The sequence below is a fragment of the Sceloporus undulatus genome, chromosome 6 (genome assembly GCF_019175285.1).
Source record: "Sceloporus undulatus isolate JIND9_A2432 ecotype Alabama chromosome 6, SceUnd_v1.1, whole genome shotgun sequence".
Classification (NCBI taxonomy): domain Eukaryota; kingdom Metazoa; phylum Chordata; class Lepidosauria; order Squamata; family Phrynosomatidae; genus Sceloporus; species Sceloporus undulatus.
The window spans coordinates 81321821-81336837 of NC_056527.1; the positions used below are offsets into that span (position 1 = coordinate 81321821).

The 15017-nt window shown below is 40.4% G+C and overlaps 1 protein-coding gene across 3 annotated transcripts in view; it reads right to left on the reverse strand.

Moving 5' to 3' along the window:
• Window positions 1-15017, reverse strand: part of MRC2 (mannose receptor C type 2) — a 77570-nt gene that overhangs the window by 46340 nt on the left and 16213 nt on the right. For all 3 annotated transcript variants that reach the window (XR_006104647.1, XM_042475266.1, XM_042475267.1), the window contains exons 3-9: window positions 12881-13054; window positions 11645-11809; window positions 10764-10877; window positions 8838-8981; window positions 7591-7773; window positions 5414-5568; window positions 3913-4020 (exon numbers count right to left, since the gene is read on the reverse strand). Coding sequence is in view for 2 of the 3 variants with exons in the window: in XM_042475266.1 (XP_042331200.1) it covers window positions 3913-4020; window positions 5414-5568; window positions 7591-7773; window positions 8838-8981; window positions 10764-10877; window positions 11645-11809; window positions 12881-13054 (1043 nt within the window). In the remaining variant the exon portion in view is untranslated. The remainder of the gene's footprint in view (window positions 1-3912; window positions 4021-5413; window positions 5569-7590; window positions 7774-8837; window positions 8982-10763; window positions 10878-11644; window positions 11810-12880; window positions 13055-15017) is intronic.

Here is a 15017-nt window from a genome sequence, read left to right on the forward strand (position 1 = left end):
TTTGGGGAACTGTATGGGTGCCTGTGGAGAATTTTTAATGATGGTAGAAGAGAAAGAGAGATATAGAGAGGAAAGATGCAAAGAGAGAAAGATATTTAAAGTCAGCCTTCATCCAAGATTGCAATGCTGTCTGTGCAGAATGCATCCCCTAGACAGCTCCAGCAGATGGGCTCACTCCTTGCCAAAAATACCATTTTGGTTGCTTTATGACAACAGACAGGGGTTGCTGGTGCTCTTGCAGGGATTTGTGAGCCAGCAAAGGGACAGAGAGCCTCTGACAGTTGGAGTGAACGTCAAGGGGAAATGTAAACACACATCTGAAAAAGGCTTGGAAATGCTGACACTAGGGACAGAAGGAAGAGGGAAAAAAGGACAGTGGTTGGTGCGCTGCATTTTAATTTGGATTCAAATCACTGGTCAGTCCTGAATTTGCAATTCAGCAGCCTTCAATGAGTCACCCATTTTAAGAGTCATTTCCCAAACCTATTAAATGGGGCAGGTTTGACCTAATTAAGTTATCAAGAGAAAGAGAAAAAGAAACAAAGATAAAAACAAACAAACAAAATAGAACCATAGCTAGACCAAAAATTCTCAAGGCATTTTAAGGAGGCTCTTAATTGAGAAGAGAAATATTGTTATACTTTTTATTAAAAACTGATTGGGAGGAAAACCCTTTATTTTCTGGGGCAGATTGTTTAAGTGCATTGAAGCAGGAAAAAATGTGAAGAAAAACACACTGTGAATAATGCCCATCTCTGTGTGGCTCTTTTTGATCCTGTATTTCCCCCCCTTATACCTTTGTCTTTTTGAAACAGAGGTGCTCAACAAAACTAAATATACTTTAAAAATTAGTAATATGGATATATCAGCATTTTAAAAAATCAAAGTAAATATGGAAATAGGAACAGCTACGATCATGCAGTGCAGCAACTGTAAACCAGAATGGTTATACTTCACAAAATAATGGTACAAGAATAGCTCAGGAGGAAGAATCATGCAGGTTTCCAAATGCTGTTAAGATTACACCTCCCAGCAGCCCAAACTAGGATAAGCCAAAAATGAGAGATGCAGTGGATAGCAGTTCATCAACAACTGGAGTGTTCCATAATTCCCTCCTGTGGAATAGACTGTCAGAAAAGTTTATCCATAACCAGAGAACTTTAAATGAATAACAATAACAGTGTATTTGGAAGCATATGGTCTCCATTCATTATGTATGCCAATAAAGAAAATTTCTCTGTAAGGTTCCCCTGCGGATTATTTAAAGTTTAGAAAAACAGACCAGGTATACACATGCGATTGGGAAGGAAAAAAAGGGAAATCTCTGGATCTAAGAGCCCAGCATACTTAACAGTTATATGTAGAGCCAGGCAGCATCCTGAACATCCAGGCACTCATTATCCATAAGCACAGGTTTGGATACACAGCTTCTTGCTGCTTCCACTTGCTCTGGATCCAGGCAAAGTTCTGAAAACCACTTCAATCATTGCACAGGGCTAGGTTCAGGAATCATTATATTAAAATAATTCAACAATGGCTGCTTGCCCCAAGGGTTGGGAACAGAGGAAATGAGTTTCTGAGATGGAAGAAGGATTGTTGTTTGTTTTAGGAAGGGAGCTGGAAAACAACTCTGAGATTTTCCTCTGGATGGAGTACTGGCAAGACGAATAACACTTTGCATAACATGCATGATCCAGAGTCCAGCTGGCAGAAGCAACGTCATTCAGAACTAAGCTTTTCAGACTACAGTTCCCAGTATCCCTCAGGCAACATGATCAGGGAACATTCTGGAAGTTCAAGTTAAAAAAATAAATCTTCAAAGTTGTGGCTCCTTTATCAAATAATTTTGGACTGGTATATGTGCAAGCTTTTTAAAAATGCACAAACAATCTCACCTCCCAAAAAAGGCCATATTCACAAATGAGGTTTTAGACAGAGTTGGTGATGACTGAGAAATCAACACGTCTTTTGTAATTAGAAATGTGATTATTTATTTATTTATTTATTTATTTCTTATTGATGAATTTATTATTATTGTGATGGGTTTTAAACCAGCAGCCACACTGAACACACCACTTTCCACTTGTGAAGAGTAATTCAGATGCTGTCTGACAACATACCACAGAGTAATTACACTATTTCACTTCTGTCTCTTTTCTGCCAGAATCCCACAAGCACCCCACTGAAGGAAGCACCATTTCTGGTCATGGGATTATTGGCCAAAGTTGTCACTTCATGTTCATAAAAGCCTGACCCAAGTTTTAACAACCACCTTTTTTTAAAAAAAAAAAAACATCCCCATCCTCAGATTTCATTTAAGAAGTGCCTAAACAAACAATCAAATGCTAATAAACTATGGCCATGTTTCTCCTCTGGAAAAGAGCAGAGTAGCCTTCCTCTCTTGTCCAGACAACAATTAAATTTTTACCTTGGGAAAGCATTTCAGCCCGAAAACCCCACAAAAAACTATGGATGCCAGCCATGAAAGCCTTCAACTCCACATTTCAGTAAACATTAAAGATCTCTGATATGTCAACATTTCCCTGAGTAAAAGCCTAAAATATGACAGAAATTGAATGTATCTCCTTCCTACTCTCTGGCATTCTTGCTGTAGAGGTAGAGAAGTTGACACATCTTGGCCCTGGCCAGCTGGAAAAGAGACGTTTCCTGGGTGTGGCACAGCTAGCTTGCAAAGGGAGACAGGAAGTGAATTTGAATGCTGCACATCTGGACAGACATCTTGCAGCTGGTGCACCATGTTTTCAAAAGGGCAATGGTTTAATTTAAAAGGGCAAAGAACATATTGCTTGTTTTTATATTTAAGAAGGTTTTTTTACACACTTTTTATTTATTCCCCTCCTTATGTTTATAATTACTATTTCTCTAGTGATATCTGAAAAACAAAAAGATTTTTCTCCATTAATCATTAGCTTCTGGGCTCAATATAAGGTGTTGGTTATTACCTATAAAGCCCTACATGGCCTGGGTCCAGACTACTTGAGGGAACGCCTCCCCCCATACAATCCATTCCACACACTCAAGTCCTCTGGGAGGAACCTACTACAGCTGAAGAAAACCAGGCTGGTGGCAACTTCCCAGAGGACCTTTTCAGACGTCGCTCCGAAAATGTGGAATGACCTGCCAGAGCAGATCCACCAAATTACATCTTTAGAGGCCTTTAAAAAGGCAATAAAGACGGATCTCTTCCAGTGAACCTTCTCAGACTAACCCCCAAAATAAGAATCTGCTCACCTACCCACAGTCTCTCTCTATGACCACACCTGTAAATATTTTTCCATGCTCCTAATTTTAGCTGCATTCTCTATGCAACTAGCTGTAATGTGTGATACTGCTACTGTTATTATATAGTATGATGTTTTATTTGTATTTTAACAGAAGGAGGGAGGGCTAGGGGATTGGGATCATGTGAATACTCCTCTTCAGAACTCTACAAGTATGAATTCATGCAGAACTGTACCACAAGTGGTAGCCATGGAATCACAAAACTGAGGGGTTTGACAGACGGGCAGCTCCACGGCGCCCATCTTTGCCCCACGTCAGTGCTGCAGCAGTCGCACAGTACAACACCGACACACTGCCAAAAAGAAGCTGCTAGAGCGGCTTCTTTTTTGCAGCACCACAAACAGGAAAGGGCGCCGCCATGACGCCACTTTCTACCTATGATGTGCAGACACTGTGGTACTTGTGTTATCATGGTAGCCCCCGTGTCGATGGGAGGCCGCTATGATGGCAGTATCCACACGGACTAGGGTTTGGGAGCGTGTGGTTGCTGCGTGCTTCTGAACCCTAGAATTGGCACCAGCATGCCGCTTCCCGCCCGTATGTACTGGGCCTCATCTTCCTTTCTACTGCCTGTGACCCTGTTGTACGTATAATGTAGGTTTTTGTTACCTTTCTGCAGCCATGGTCCTCTTCTTCTCTGCCTTGACTCACACGACCCCGTTTCTTACAGACAGAAGGCAATGTCTGGTTGCAAGGGCTATCATTCCATCTCCCTTCCTGGATAGAAAGCAGAGATGTTCCAGTTTAAGGAAAGCCATTTATACAATAAGTGATACATTCCAGACATGTATGGCATACCTCCATTGGCATTCCTTCCTGCTTTATCAACTACTGTTCCCAGATGTCAGGATCTGTCCCATTTTTTCCAGTCCTCAGGACAAGGAGGAAGACTCTCAAGGAAATGGTTCTGCATTTAACAATCTGTCTCTCCGCCTCTCTATTTCTCTCATTTGTGAGGCTTTGTGTTTTTTATTTGAATGTCATACTCTCAAACTGTGGTTCATGCTTAATGGCATCACCAGGGGCTGCTTCTTGTAATATCACCAGGGGCTGCCTCCTGTGATGGGATCATCCCTAGGTCTCAAATTTGGGCCCTGAAATCTCAAGGCCTCCTAATAGTCCTGGTAACCCTAGCATCAACTGATCTACTGTATTTGATACAAAGCACATGTCACACTTAAAGTTATAGTCTATAGCACTCTGGCCTTGGCCTTCTCTTCACTCTTACATCACTTTCTACTAGTTCCTCTACTACCAGTCCTTACTCAATTCAAGGCTTTTTACTATGCTTCCACCTTCATATATGTCTGGGACATTTTTTGTCTCTTAAGGGCAATTTCTTTAAAATATCCACCCCAAAAAAGTACCATAACCTAAGGCTGAGATAGCCTGACATGGCATTTTGGGGAAGTGAAAAACATTCTGAATGCCTTAAAATTACTTGGAGCTTGTTCAAAACCAATTTAACTTTGGTGCAGTAAAGGGAAGCTCCTCCAATAAACAAGTCCACAGAAAGGTGCAAAAACCAATTTAAAAACCCTTCACCTTCTGTGGCTACACTCACCTTGGGTGATGCTCTGTTACTTCTTTCGTTTGTTATACTACTGCTTACAAACACTATTCCCTATTAAGGTCATACACAAAAATAATAACAAATCCAAGGTTTATCAATGAATCTGGCAGATTCTGATATAAAAGAGAAATTGATATGGATTTCAACTGAGCACTGTCTGATTCAGCTACTTGAGCCCCTTTCAGCTCAGAAAAAAGGATCAGATGTTAAATTATATCATTGAGTTGGACAGAGGTGGGAAAGAAGAGTAATCTCTGTTTCTTTTCTTTTTTTAATCAAATCTGTTCCAAGAAAGAGGGAAGAGATATAGCAACGTGCCCTGTATAATGGTAGTCCCTTTATGGTTCTAAGTCCTAGGGACTTTTTCCACTGCCATTCCAATCAAGAGTCACATTTTAATGTCCAAGCAAATATTTAGTTAATTAATTGCTCCTTTCAATCAATTAATCCTTTACACTGCAAATAAGAGGGCACCGTTCTCTATTTTGAGGATTGTATTGGCCTCCCACAAGAGGTGCCCCTCCACTCTTCACATACCGGTCCCCAGATAGTCACACAGTCCTCAAGGTTGTCTCGAAAATTGTTGGGCTCAAAGGGGTGCCAGAATGTAAACAGCACTGGCGTGCCATCTGACCACTCAAAATTCATCTGTAGTCTCATATCGTTCAGGCCAATCCAAAGTTCTTCAACATCTGTCAAAAACAGGGAGTAAGGAGAGAATTTCTACAAAACAAATAATGCCACTTCATTTGTCTTCCTGCCTCTCATAGTGTGTCACTTCCATTTCTCAAACCAATTTCCTTCAGTTTGTGAGCATTTAAGTACAATGTTGTATTCTCTGTGTCTTCCAGGACTAATAAAAGAGATATACATAGGGCTAGATGTAGGTTTCCTTCCTGCAGCTCCACCACACTTTCCTCCTGTACCTACCACAATTTCAGGGTAAATTTTGCCCTAATCTAACCTGTTTCAGACAGGCTACAATAAGCAGCAGATGTAAACATTTATCCAGTACTTTTTTAAGCCAATTTAAAAAATAAACTTCTTTATTTTATTACTTTAGGGAGAACCATAGCTTCATGGTTGACACAAGAATCAGCCAACTGGCACTTTAGACTATCAGATGGTGCGGTGGAAAAGTTGTAGCTTTGTCATTGTCTCAAACACCATCCAACATTATGTGCGAACAACTTCCCCTTACAATAGAAGAAATCAGCTGGTCTTGAACTCAATTCATTTGGCAAGTTTTTATGGATAGCTCTGGATGCACAGCAAGGTTTCTGCTTATCTATTTATGAAGGGGCGCTGAAAAGTTCTTGGCCTGACCAACAAGGGAATGATCTACAGCCAATTAACATAAAAGCTAATCCACATAATCACCCCAAAGTTTGATGCACTCGGCACACTGTTTCTCAAGTTTCTTTAACCTTTCCCAAAAAAATTCTGAAGTACTCCTGTGTTGTGTTACTGTTATCTGAATCATTTCAAAAATCATTTGAAAATTTCTTTCCTTTCAAGGTCTTTTTAAGATTTGGAAACAGGAAACAGAAAGATGGATCAAGATCTGGTGAGTAGGGAGGATGGTTTATGTATTCAAACCCCAAATATTTCAAAGCATCCATTGTTGTGCCAGCCCTGTGACCAGTTGCATTGTCCTGCAAAAAGAGAACACCTTTCTGTAACTTCCCTCACTATTTTTCCTTCAACACCTCTTTAATCAGCCCAGCAAATTAGAGTTGTATTCTGCATTTGGTCCTTCTGAAGATAGTCATCTAAACACCTTCCTTATCCCAAAAAGCTGTGGCCATCACCTTTCCTGCTGACTTTTAAGTCTTCAATTTCTTCAGCTGTGGAGAATCCAAATGCCACTACTGCAAGTACTGTTGTTTGGTCTCTGGATCATAGTGATATCACTATGTTTCATCAAGAGGGATGAGCTGTTCTAAAAAAAAATATCATGAGATTGCTCAAAATGCTGCAAAATCAACTCGAAGATATCCACTCAATTCCATTTCTGGTCAGCATTCAAACATTTTGGAACCTATCTGGCTGACAGTTTCTGTACAGCCAACTGCTCATGATATCTAAGTCCAATGCATTCTTGGGAAATCTCTAGTGTCTCAGCAATTGTTTTAGCTGAGATTTGCCGATATGTCAAAATCAGGTCATGAATTTCAGGAATTGACACTGCTGAAGGCCTCCCAGACCTTGCTGCCTCTTCAGTCTCAAAATCTCCACATTGCAAGTTGGCAAGTTGGCACACCACTTCTTCACAGCCAAGTATGATAGGCACTTGGCACTCAATGTTTGCAACATATACTCGAAGATTTCCTTTGTAGTTTTTGTCTGCAGGTACAGGATCTTCATGATGGCCCAAAGTTCAACACTTGAAAATTCCACACTTTTCGTTGACATGGTTCTATCAATGATCTGAAAAAGTTCAGAAATTAGAGCTACGATCCTGCAAATTGGCAGTAAAAAATACAAAAGAACACTCTTTCAAGCTACAGTGACAAAATTTCACTCAGATTTTTGGAAGTGGTTCAGGCCAAGACCTTTTCAGCACACCCTTGTACATTTGATTTAACATTTGCTTTAAAAAACAACATTACTTTAGAACTTTTCCATGTATCTTCTTAAAATACAAGGATAAATAAGCACCTTCACATATAAGACATATACCTCCCTATGTGTTTAACATGACGATTGCTTACCTTGCTTGATCTGCTTGGTAACGAACTCTAGTTCAGGGAGGGTGTGGATGCTCACGAGGTCACCTTCACTTCGCAAACAGGTCTTCTTAGCATCCAGCCAACTCTTCTTTTCACTGATCAAACGGTAACAGTTAGTCTGGAAAGGCTGCCAACTTGGATCACAGTCCACTTTCACCTCAGATTCTATTGGGATTGGGACCAAGAAACAAGCATTAGTGAGTAACATTTGGACCTATTATGCATCTTATTGAATTTCAAGCTATTTAATTCTTGAGCTAACATCCAAAATGGGCAAGCTGGAAAAAAGTGTGTTTCCAGGAAGGCTTTATCAGTCAAATAGCACCATTTCATCTTTCCTTCCTCAATAGATTCGAACCCCCCACAACAAGAAAGCCAGAAGTAACAGTAGGAAAATACAGGCAAGTTAAAAAACAAGCAAGAATATTTGGACCACCTGTAAAAGTCTAGAAATGAGGAAGGACACAATAAAAGCCTAATTCGGAAGCATCTCACAATATCATGTCAGACCTTTTTACCTTAAATGCAACACCCAGAATCCCCAGTCAGCATGGCCAGTATCTATGATATATTCTGGGTTTTGTAGTAGAAAAAGAAACTCCTCCAAGTTCTGCCATTAACAAAATTAATTACCTGCCACATAAGCCCCATCAGTCTTTTCACCTTAAGAGTTGATAAAAATCATTGATGCCTAACATCCTCATCCAGAACTTTCTTTGGTTACATGTAATATTCTGCTTTTAGCCTCCTTCTCCTCACTTTGACCCCCTGAACTGAAAGCCTCTTAACCACAAAACAACTCGGCTTGGTCCACATCCTTCCAACCAACGCAACACACTTCAGCCCCTATACTTAGTGTGAGGTTTTCCACGTCATTCTCTTAACCTTTCATTTCCTATTCCCTTCAGGCTTTTCAAGAGAACCTTCCCTCAAGACCCAGACTTACAAGTCCATTCTGCCTATACTTTTTGTTTCATGCTGTCTCTGGGCCCAGTCTTTCCATTCAGCTTTCCAGACCTCAGACACTTTGCCTGCCCACAAGAACCATGTATGATTTTCTCATTTTCAGCATTTTATTTCTGACACTTCCACTACTCCCAGTCAGAATGTTAACAAACATTCCATGACATCACATCAGCTCAGGCAATGTTTGCTAGGTGTTGCAGAATGACAAGCATGTGATAGGTAATTTAAACTGCTCAGCTACTGTGTTCCTTGAAACCACGTACCTACTGAGTATGTATTTGAGGTGGCATTAGGTTTCTTTTTGCAGATGTAGGGCAAAGCGATGCTGCAGTCCCGGTTCTGCCATCCTCCCGACGACTCTGTCCGGATCACCCCACAGTTTTCTTCATTGGGGTTGTCAGGCTGATCTATAAATACAGAAAGACCACCCATGCTTGAAACAGTTGTTATTTAAACAAAAAAACACCTCCTGAGAATGGTAAGAGGCAAATCACATTTAAGGCATAAATATTTAAGGATCACTTCTGAATCTCAGAAACAGAAGTGGTAGTCTCATGATAGCTGGTGTGGTTTGAATGGTGCACTAAGACTCTGGGAGACCAAGGTTCAAATCCCCACTGAGTCATGAAAACCCATATTTGTAGGTACAAAGCAACAACAAGTCTCAAATGAAATATGGCAGACCCTCCAGATTTAGCAACTAGAAAAGGCAGCATTTCTAAAGTTCCTAGCTGTGATGGACACAGCTTCAAATCATTGCTTGAATTGCCCAGGGTTAGCCCATCCGAAAATTATAAAACACATAGCATTCTCAATGTTCTCAAACATGATATCAAGTTTTAAGACTCACTTCCCCAATTCGTGTAATAAAATCTTGTTCTCCCAAAATAAATGGACAGTCAGCCCAGTTCTGAGAACACACTTAAATTGTGGCCTGCAATCACACTGATGTCTCTGAATACTTCTAATAAACAACAGTTAATGTTAGAACTTAAGCACCTTAGGTAAAAAAAAAATGGACCAATTTCACCCCAGTTATACCAACAATTTAATTAGGTAACTTAGGAAAACTTGTGTTAAGTAATAGTCAGGGATTTATCAATTACAGTTGGCCCTTCTTATAAAGGGATTTTTAATACACGGAATCAAGCATCCACGGTTTGAGAATTTTCAAAAAAAGTATAAATTTTAAATGTCAAACCTTGATTTTCCATTTTTATTAGGGACACCATTTTGCTATTTCATTATATTTAATGGGACTTGAGCATCCACAGATTTTGTTATCCACAGGGGATATTGGAACCAAATCCCAGCATATAACAACGGTCCACTGTATTAATTTGAATGAAAAGCTGAATTTGCTGCTGAATTGATATTCCAATTTCTTTTCTCTAACCATAGCAAAAACAAAGAGAGGTGAACAAAAATGTAACATTTACAGATAATAATGATTGGCAAATGGTTCCATTAGGATCAGTTCAATCCCACCCCCTTCCATGGACATAGCCAAGGTTTTTTTGGGGGGGGGGATGGATCAGAATGTCTATTAATGTGCAAAGCAATGAGCTGTGAGTGGCATGGATTGGCTAGTGGTTATGATGTTATGACCCACTCTAGCATCCAGAGCAGTTCTGCAAATAAATCAAGAAGCATTTCTACCATTTTAAATAAGATAAAGAATGGATATATGCATAAACTGATGACTCATGTAGTGATTTAAATAATAAACAACACATCTTAGGCAGAACACCTTAAAGAAGAAGGACACACCAGTGATTAAGCCAGTGTTTGAGCTGCTGGCAGGTACATCTGTTGGGCAAATTTTGAAGCCAAGAGGAAGATGGGTTTGTACAAGAACCCATTCTATACTATATCTGGCTTTACCCTAATGGTCCTAAGTCAGAGATATGCATGAATATATTACTATTTTAACATTTCCTGAATCCAAATTTCCACTCAGATTTATGGGACATACTCCACTTTATCCGTGAACCATTAATAAAGACTTATGTATGTATGTCTCTATCTGTCTGTCTATCCAGTCATCCTTCTATCTGTTTATCTCAAAACCCTTTCATGCAGGGGAGACTATAAATGAATAAATGACACATGCCAATAACCTGAAACTGCAAGAAGATTGTTGATAATTCATTGAGATAGCACCCATACAACCTCTGGCTCTGGCTTACCACTCTCCCAGTTAAGGTACTTCAAGGGTGAATTGTCTGACCACTGCCAGCCCCCGTTGAGGTCCAGATCATTAAGTCCAATCCAAAGGGTGGATCCATATCCTGTTAGCAGTCCTGAGATAGAAAGAGAAGATCAGAATGTCACAGTGTCAGGTCTTCCACCACAAAGCACATCCAGCTAGACCTTCACCTGGTAATCCCAAACAAGCATTTGGGTCTTCTCTCCATGCACCTATTTCAGCAAAGCTTGCTATGGGGCTCTTTTCTGACCCCCACCCAGTGCACCGTAGAGAGATCTTGTAACATATTTGAGACTAACTGAAAGAAATAAGTTGGCAGCATGAGTTTATGTCTACTTCCTCAAATGCATCTGGGGAAGTAGACTTAAGCATATGAACATTCATGCTGCCAACTTCTTTCAGTTAGGAGCAAAACAGACAGACAGTCAAAACAAGCAGGTTTCTGGATGGATTCAAGGTGGGGCATTTAGATGATGCACGCCTTGAAGCCAGCCAGAAACTGCTCCCAAGCCACATTATGGGGAGAAAAGCTGGACTAAAAAGGAGCTGGATTTTTCCACTTCTTCCCGGAAAATGAGCACCTTCACATGTACATATAAATGCACCAATGCCAGGGCGGCTCTAAAGGGGTGTTCTTTCCAAACCCTAACCCTAACTGTGCATGTACTGTAAACACTCCATCAGAGGTGCATATCTGATTCATCTTTGGACCATTCTGGCTCTTTGGCTTAGTAACGGAGATGAGCGCCGCCCCGTACAGTCAGTTACAACTAGACATTGATGTCAAGGGACTACTTTTACATTTTATGTTAAAAAGTCCTGCCCATTTCTGCCAAAAGAAGCAAGGAACCCATTGCTCACCATTGATGTAGGTTTGCTCATGGATCTCAGTGATGCTGAGCAAACTGGCTCCTTGCTGCTCACAGCTCTTCCCAGCTTCCTGCCAAGAGAGTGTGGACTGGAAGTTGAACTGGTAGCAACTACTGGTGAGTTGGTCTCTGTCCCAGAATGTATCACAGTCATTACCTAAGAAGAGAGGCCATGGAAAGAAATTACCGCAAGCCAAAAGAGCCAATATCCAACTTCATCAACAGGCACTCTGCAAGCAAGTGCCTGCAAGCAAGCAGTGCCAAAGACACCTAGCCACTCTGCTGAACATTTGAGAGTGAAGTGTAAAGGACTGGGAATATTTTCCAGCCTTTGTATTATATGACTGTGGACCAGGGTAAGAGAGAAGAGGGGAAGGTAAGGTAGACTGCAAACAAAGGAGATAAACAATAGCTTGAATGGGCAATAGAGTGTTTGCACACAGACACACCTTCCTTTCACACCAATAATTCAAAGTGTTATTGGTTGGGTGGAATACTGCATACTGGGATATGTAACTTACTTTATTTATTTACTTATTTTAATATATTATATTCCATCTTTCAAAATCAAAGTAACTGCTTAACATCAAATCCACAAAAATGTAAGCAAATACATCCTTCTGTACAAGTACAAGTACTGCTACTTCTACTACACCTGCACACTATTTCATGTTTATCTTATGGGTATTGTAAGGTAAAAGCTATCTGTTGAATCCCTTATTCCAATAGATGAATTGCTGTGTTTTCATGAAATGTTAATCAATATTTTAACTACTCGGGGTAAAGAATCAGCTACAGAAATAAATAAAACAGTGCAGGTTGGCTAACAAAGACCCTGATACATAATTTGTGTACAATTAGATGGAAGTAAGGGACAATGATAGGAAGGACAGAGAAGGAGGTTGAAGGAAGTGGAGTGTTGATATCAATATCACCTTTCAAGCTAGCAGAAGACCATAGGCTTTGGAAATGCAACAAAGCATTTAAGCACAGTAGCAGAATAGTTCAGAGGAAAAAAAATACAGTCCTGAAGTCTGAAGGTGCTTACATGGCAGAGGAAAGTGAAGCAAATCTCCCACAGTGGCTTGCAAAGGAGTGCTGTTTTCCCACTGAGCTCAGGCAACAAAACCTTCTCCTTACACCCATGCGCAAAGTAGTATAGACACTTCAATGGTTAACCCAACAGTACCCACAGTCCAGAGTCTCATATAAAATGGAAGTAGCTTACTCTTAATTGGGCAGAATCCCCATCTTTCATCTTTGCCATAGTCCTGTGTAGTGGCACACCAGAGATGACCGTCTCCACGACCCATGCTTGTGCAGTCATAGAACCACTGGTTATCATACTTGAAGGGGATAGTGCAGGGCTTTCCATGAGAGTTACCTTGGATAGTATAAATTTCTGGAGCAGGAAGAAAAAAAATCATGATTTTATACTTGCCTTCCTATGCTAGGAAAAGGAAATACTTTTACAGTGGGGTCTTCTTCTTTGTGGGCTTGCCACCTGAAGATTTGAGGTTCCATGGACAACAAACCCCAATGGTCTAAATGGAAGTGTGTGCACACAGCCATGCCAGTGGGCACACGCACATCGTGTCTCCATAGAAAAAAACAGGACTTGAAGTCACACTTTTTTTGTTATCGGTAGGGGAGCCTGGAACAGATCCCAACAGATACAAAGGGACACAAATCTGTAATTTGATCAAAGAACTTTGCTCTGTACAGTTTATAGCAGATCTTGGAAAAGACACCTTTTGGACTTCCATTTCCAGAATCCCCAGCTATTCTAGTACAAAAATACTCTGTCTAGTGCTTATCTGTAGTCCTGCATGCAATTCAGTGGGCCATTCCCCAATTCCTTTGGCCAAATATGCCCTCAGCATACCATGCCTGACCTCAAGTTAATCCAACACACATTACAGCTGGCAGATTGCTCCATTGAGCACATGATGAAATTTCTTCCACATGCAGTAGAACTATGCACACTCTGCACTAATAAAGTCAACATTAAAATTCTGCATCAGGTGAGGACAATAAGAGCTGTATGGAATTATTTGTTAAGGGCAGGATGTTAACTGAACTGCTTCAAGGCCTTTAAGGCAGCTGCCAGTATAATCATAAAATTGGACTATTTGCATTGAAATAAAGTCCTAAATATTCAGCAGGCAAATGGATCTCAGGCAGCATATGAAAAATGTATGTGTTTCCTTCATTCATGAAACAAAACATTTACTGTTGCAACAGCAGAAATAGGGATATACTGAAAATACTCTTTTCAATACAGCTTCCATAAAGAGGCAATGAATATTTGTCCTCCACCTATTCACTTAGGATTTTAGGATGACACATTTAACTAACTCACTATGCACTCTGGGCTATAATTCCACTCATATGTGCAAACTACTCTCTCACCCAGATTTCTTTCTTGTTTTAATAATATTGTTATATAGCAGTCTAGGTTGCATCCAGATTTTGCCATGCTTAGAAGAGACCCTAGTTTAAGTCTCATAGATTTCAATGGTTTTCCTCTCAAGATGATTAAATCACGATTCAATCTTATAGTTTTGTACTACTATTTTTTTAAAGTAAACTGTATCAATGTGGCCCCATTTATTTTCCAATAAAAACTGCATTTTGTGGTCTGAGCTAACAAATCAGATTTAATAAATGTGCATGTATGGTCCTATTTTGAAGAGAGGTAAAGAACACCAAAACAGCAGTGTCCTCCCAGAAGACCTCTTGAAAACATTCTTCCTTCCGGCTTTTGAGACTTCTCCCTGCTATCACATATGTCTGTTTATCTTTGAAGCCCTAAGGGCATTTTCTCTAGAAAAGCTACAGTTCTCAAAATCTGTTCAACTATCAGTTTCTGAACTTTGATGGTATGATTGTTGAACCACAGAATATATACACAAGGTTGGTGATAAGAGGGACAGGGTGATAAGAGGGATAGGGGTCTAATCTGCACTACAGAAATAATCCAGTTTGACACCACTTCAGCTTCCAAGGGTGAATGCTATGGAATTCTGGGATCTGTAGTTTTGTGTGATATTTAGCCTTCTCTGTCAGAGAGCTCTAGTGCCACAACAAACTACAGATCCCAAAATTCCATAGCATTGAGCCATGGCAGTTAAAGTAGTGTCAAACTGCATTGTTTACACAAGGTGTGCCATGATGACGCAGTGCCAAAGGGGCGTCATCACACCACATGGCGGTTATGGCACTGCTTCAAGGGCACAAAAAGGAGTCGGTTGCCACATATCGCCACCCCTTCCTGCCAATCTGTACAGCCCCTTAGTTGCATTGGTCTCACTGAAATCAGTAGCACTTATGTTGGTCCTTATGAACTTTTCAAATTGGTTTCA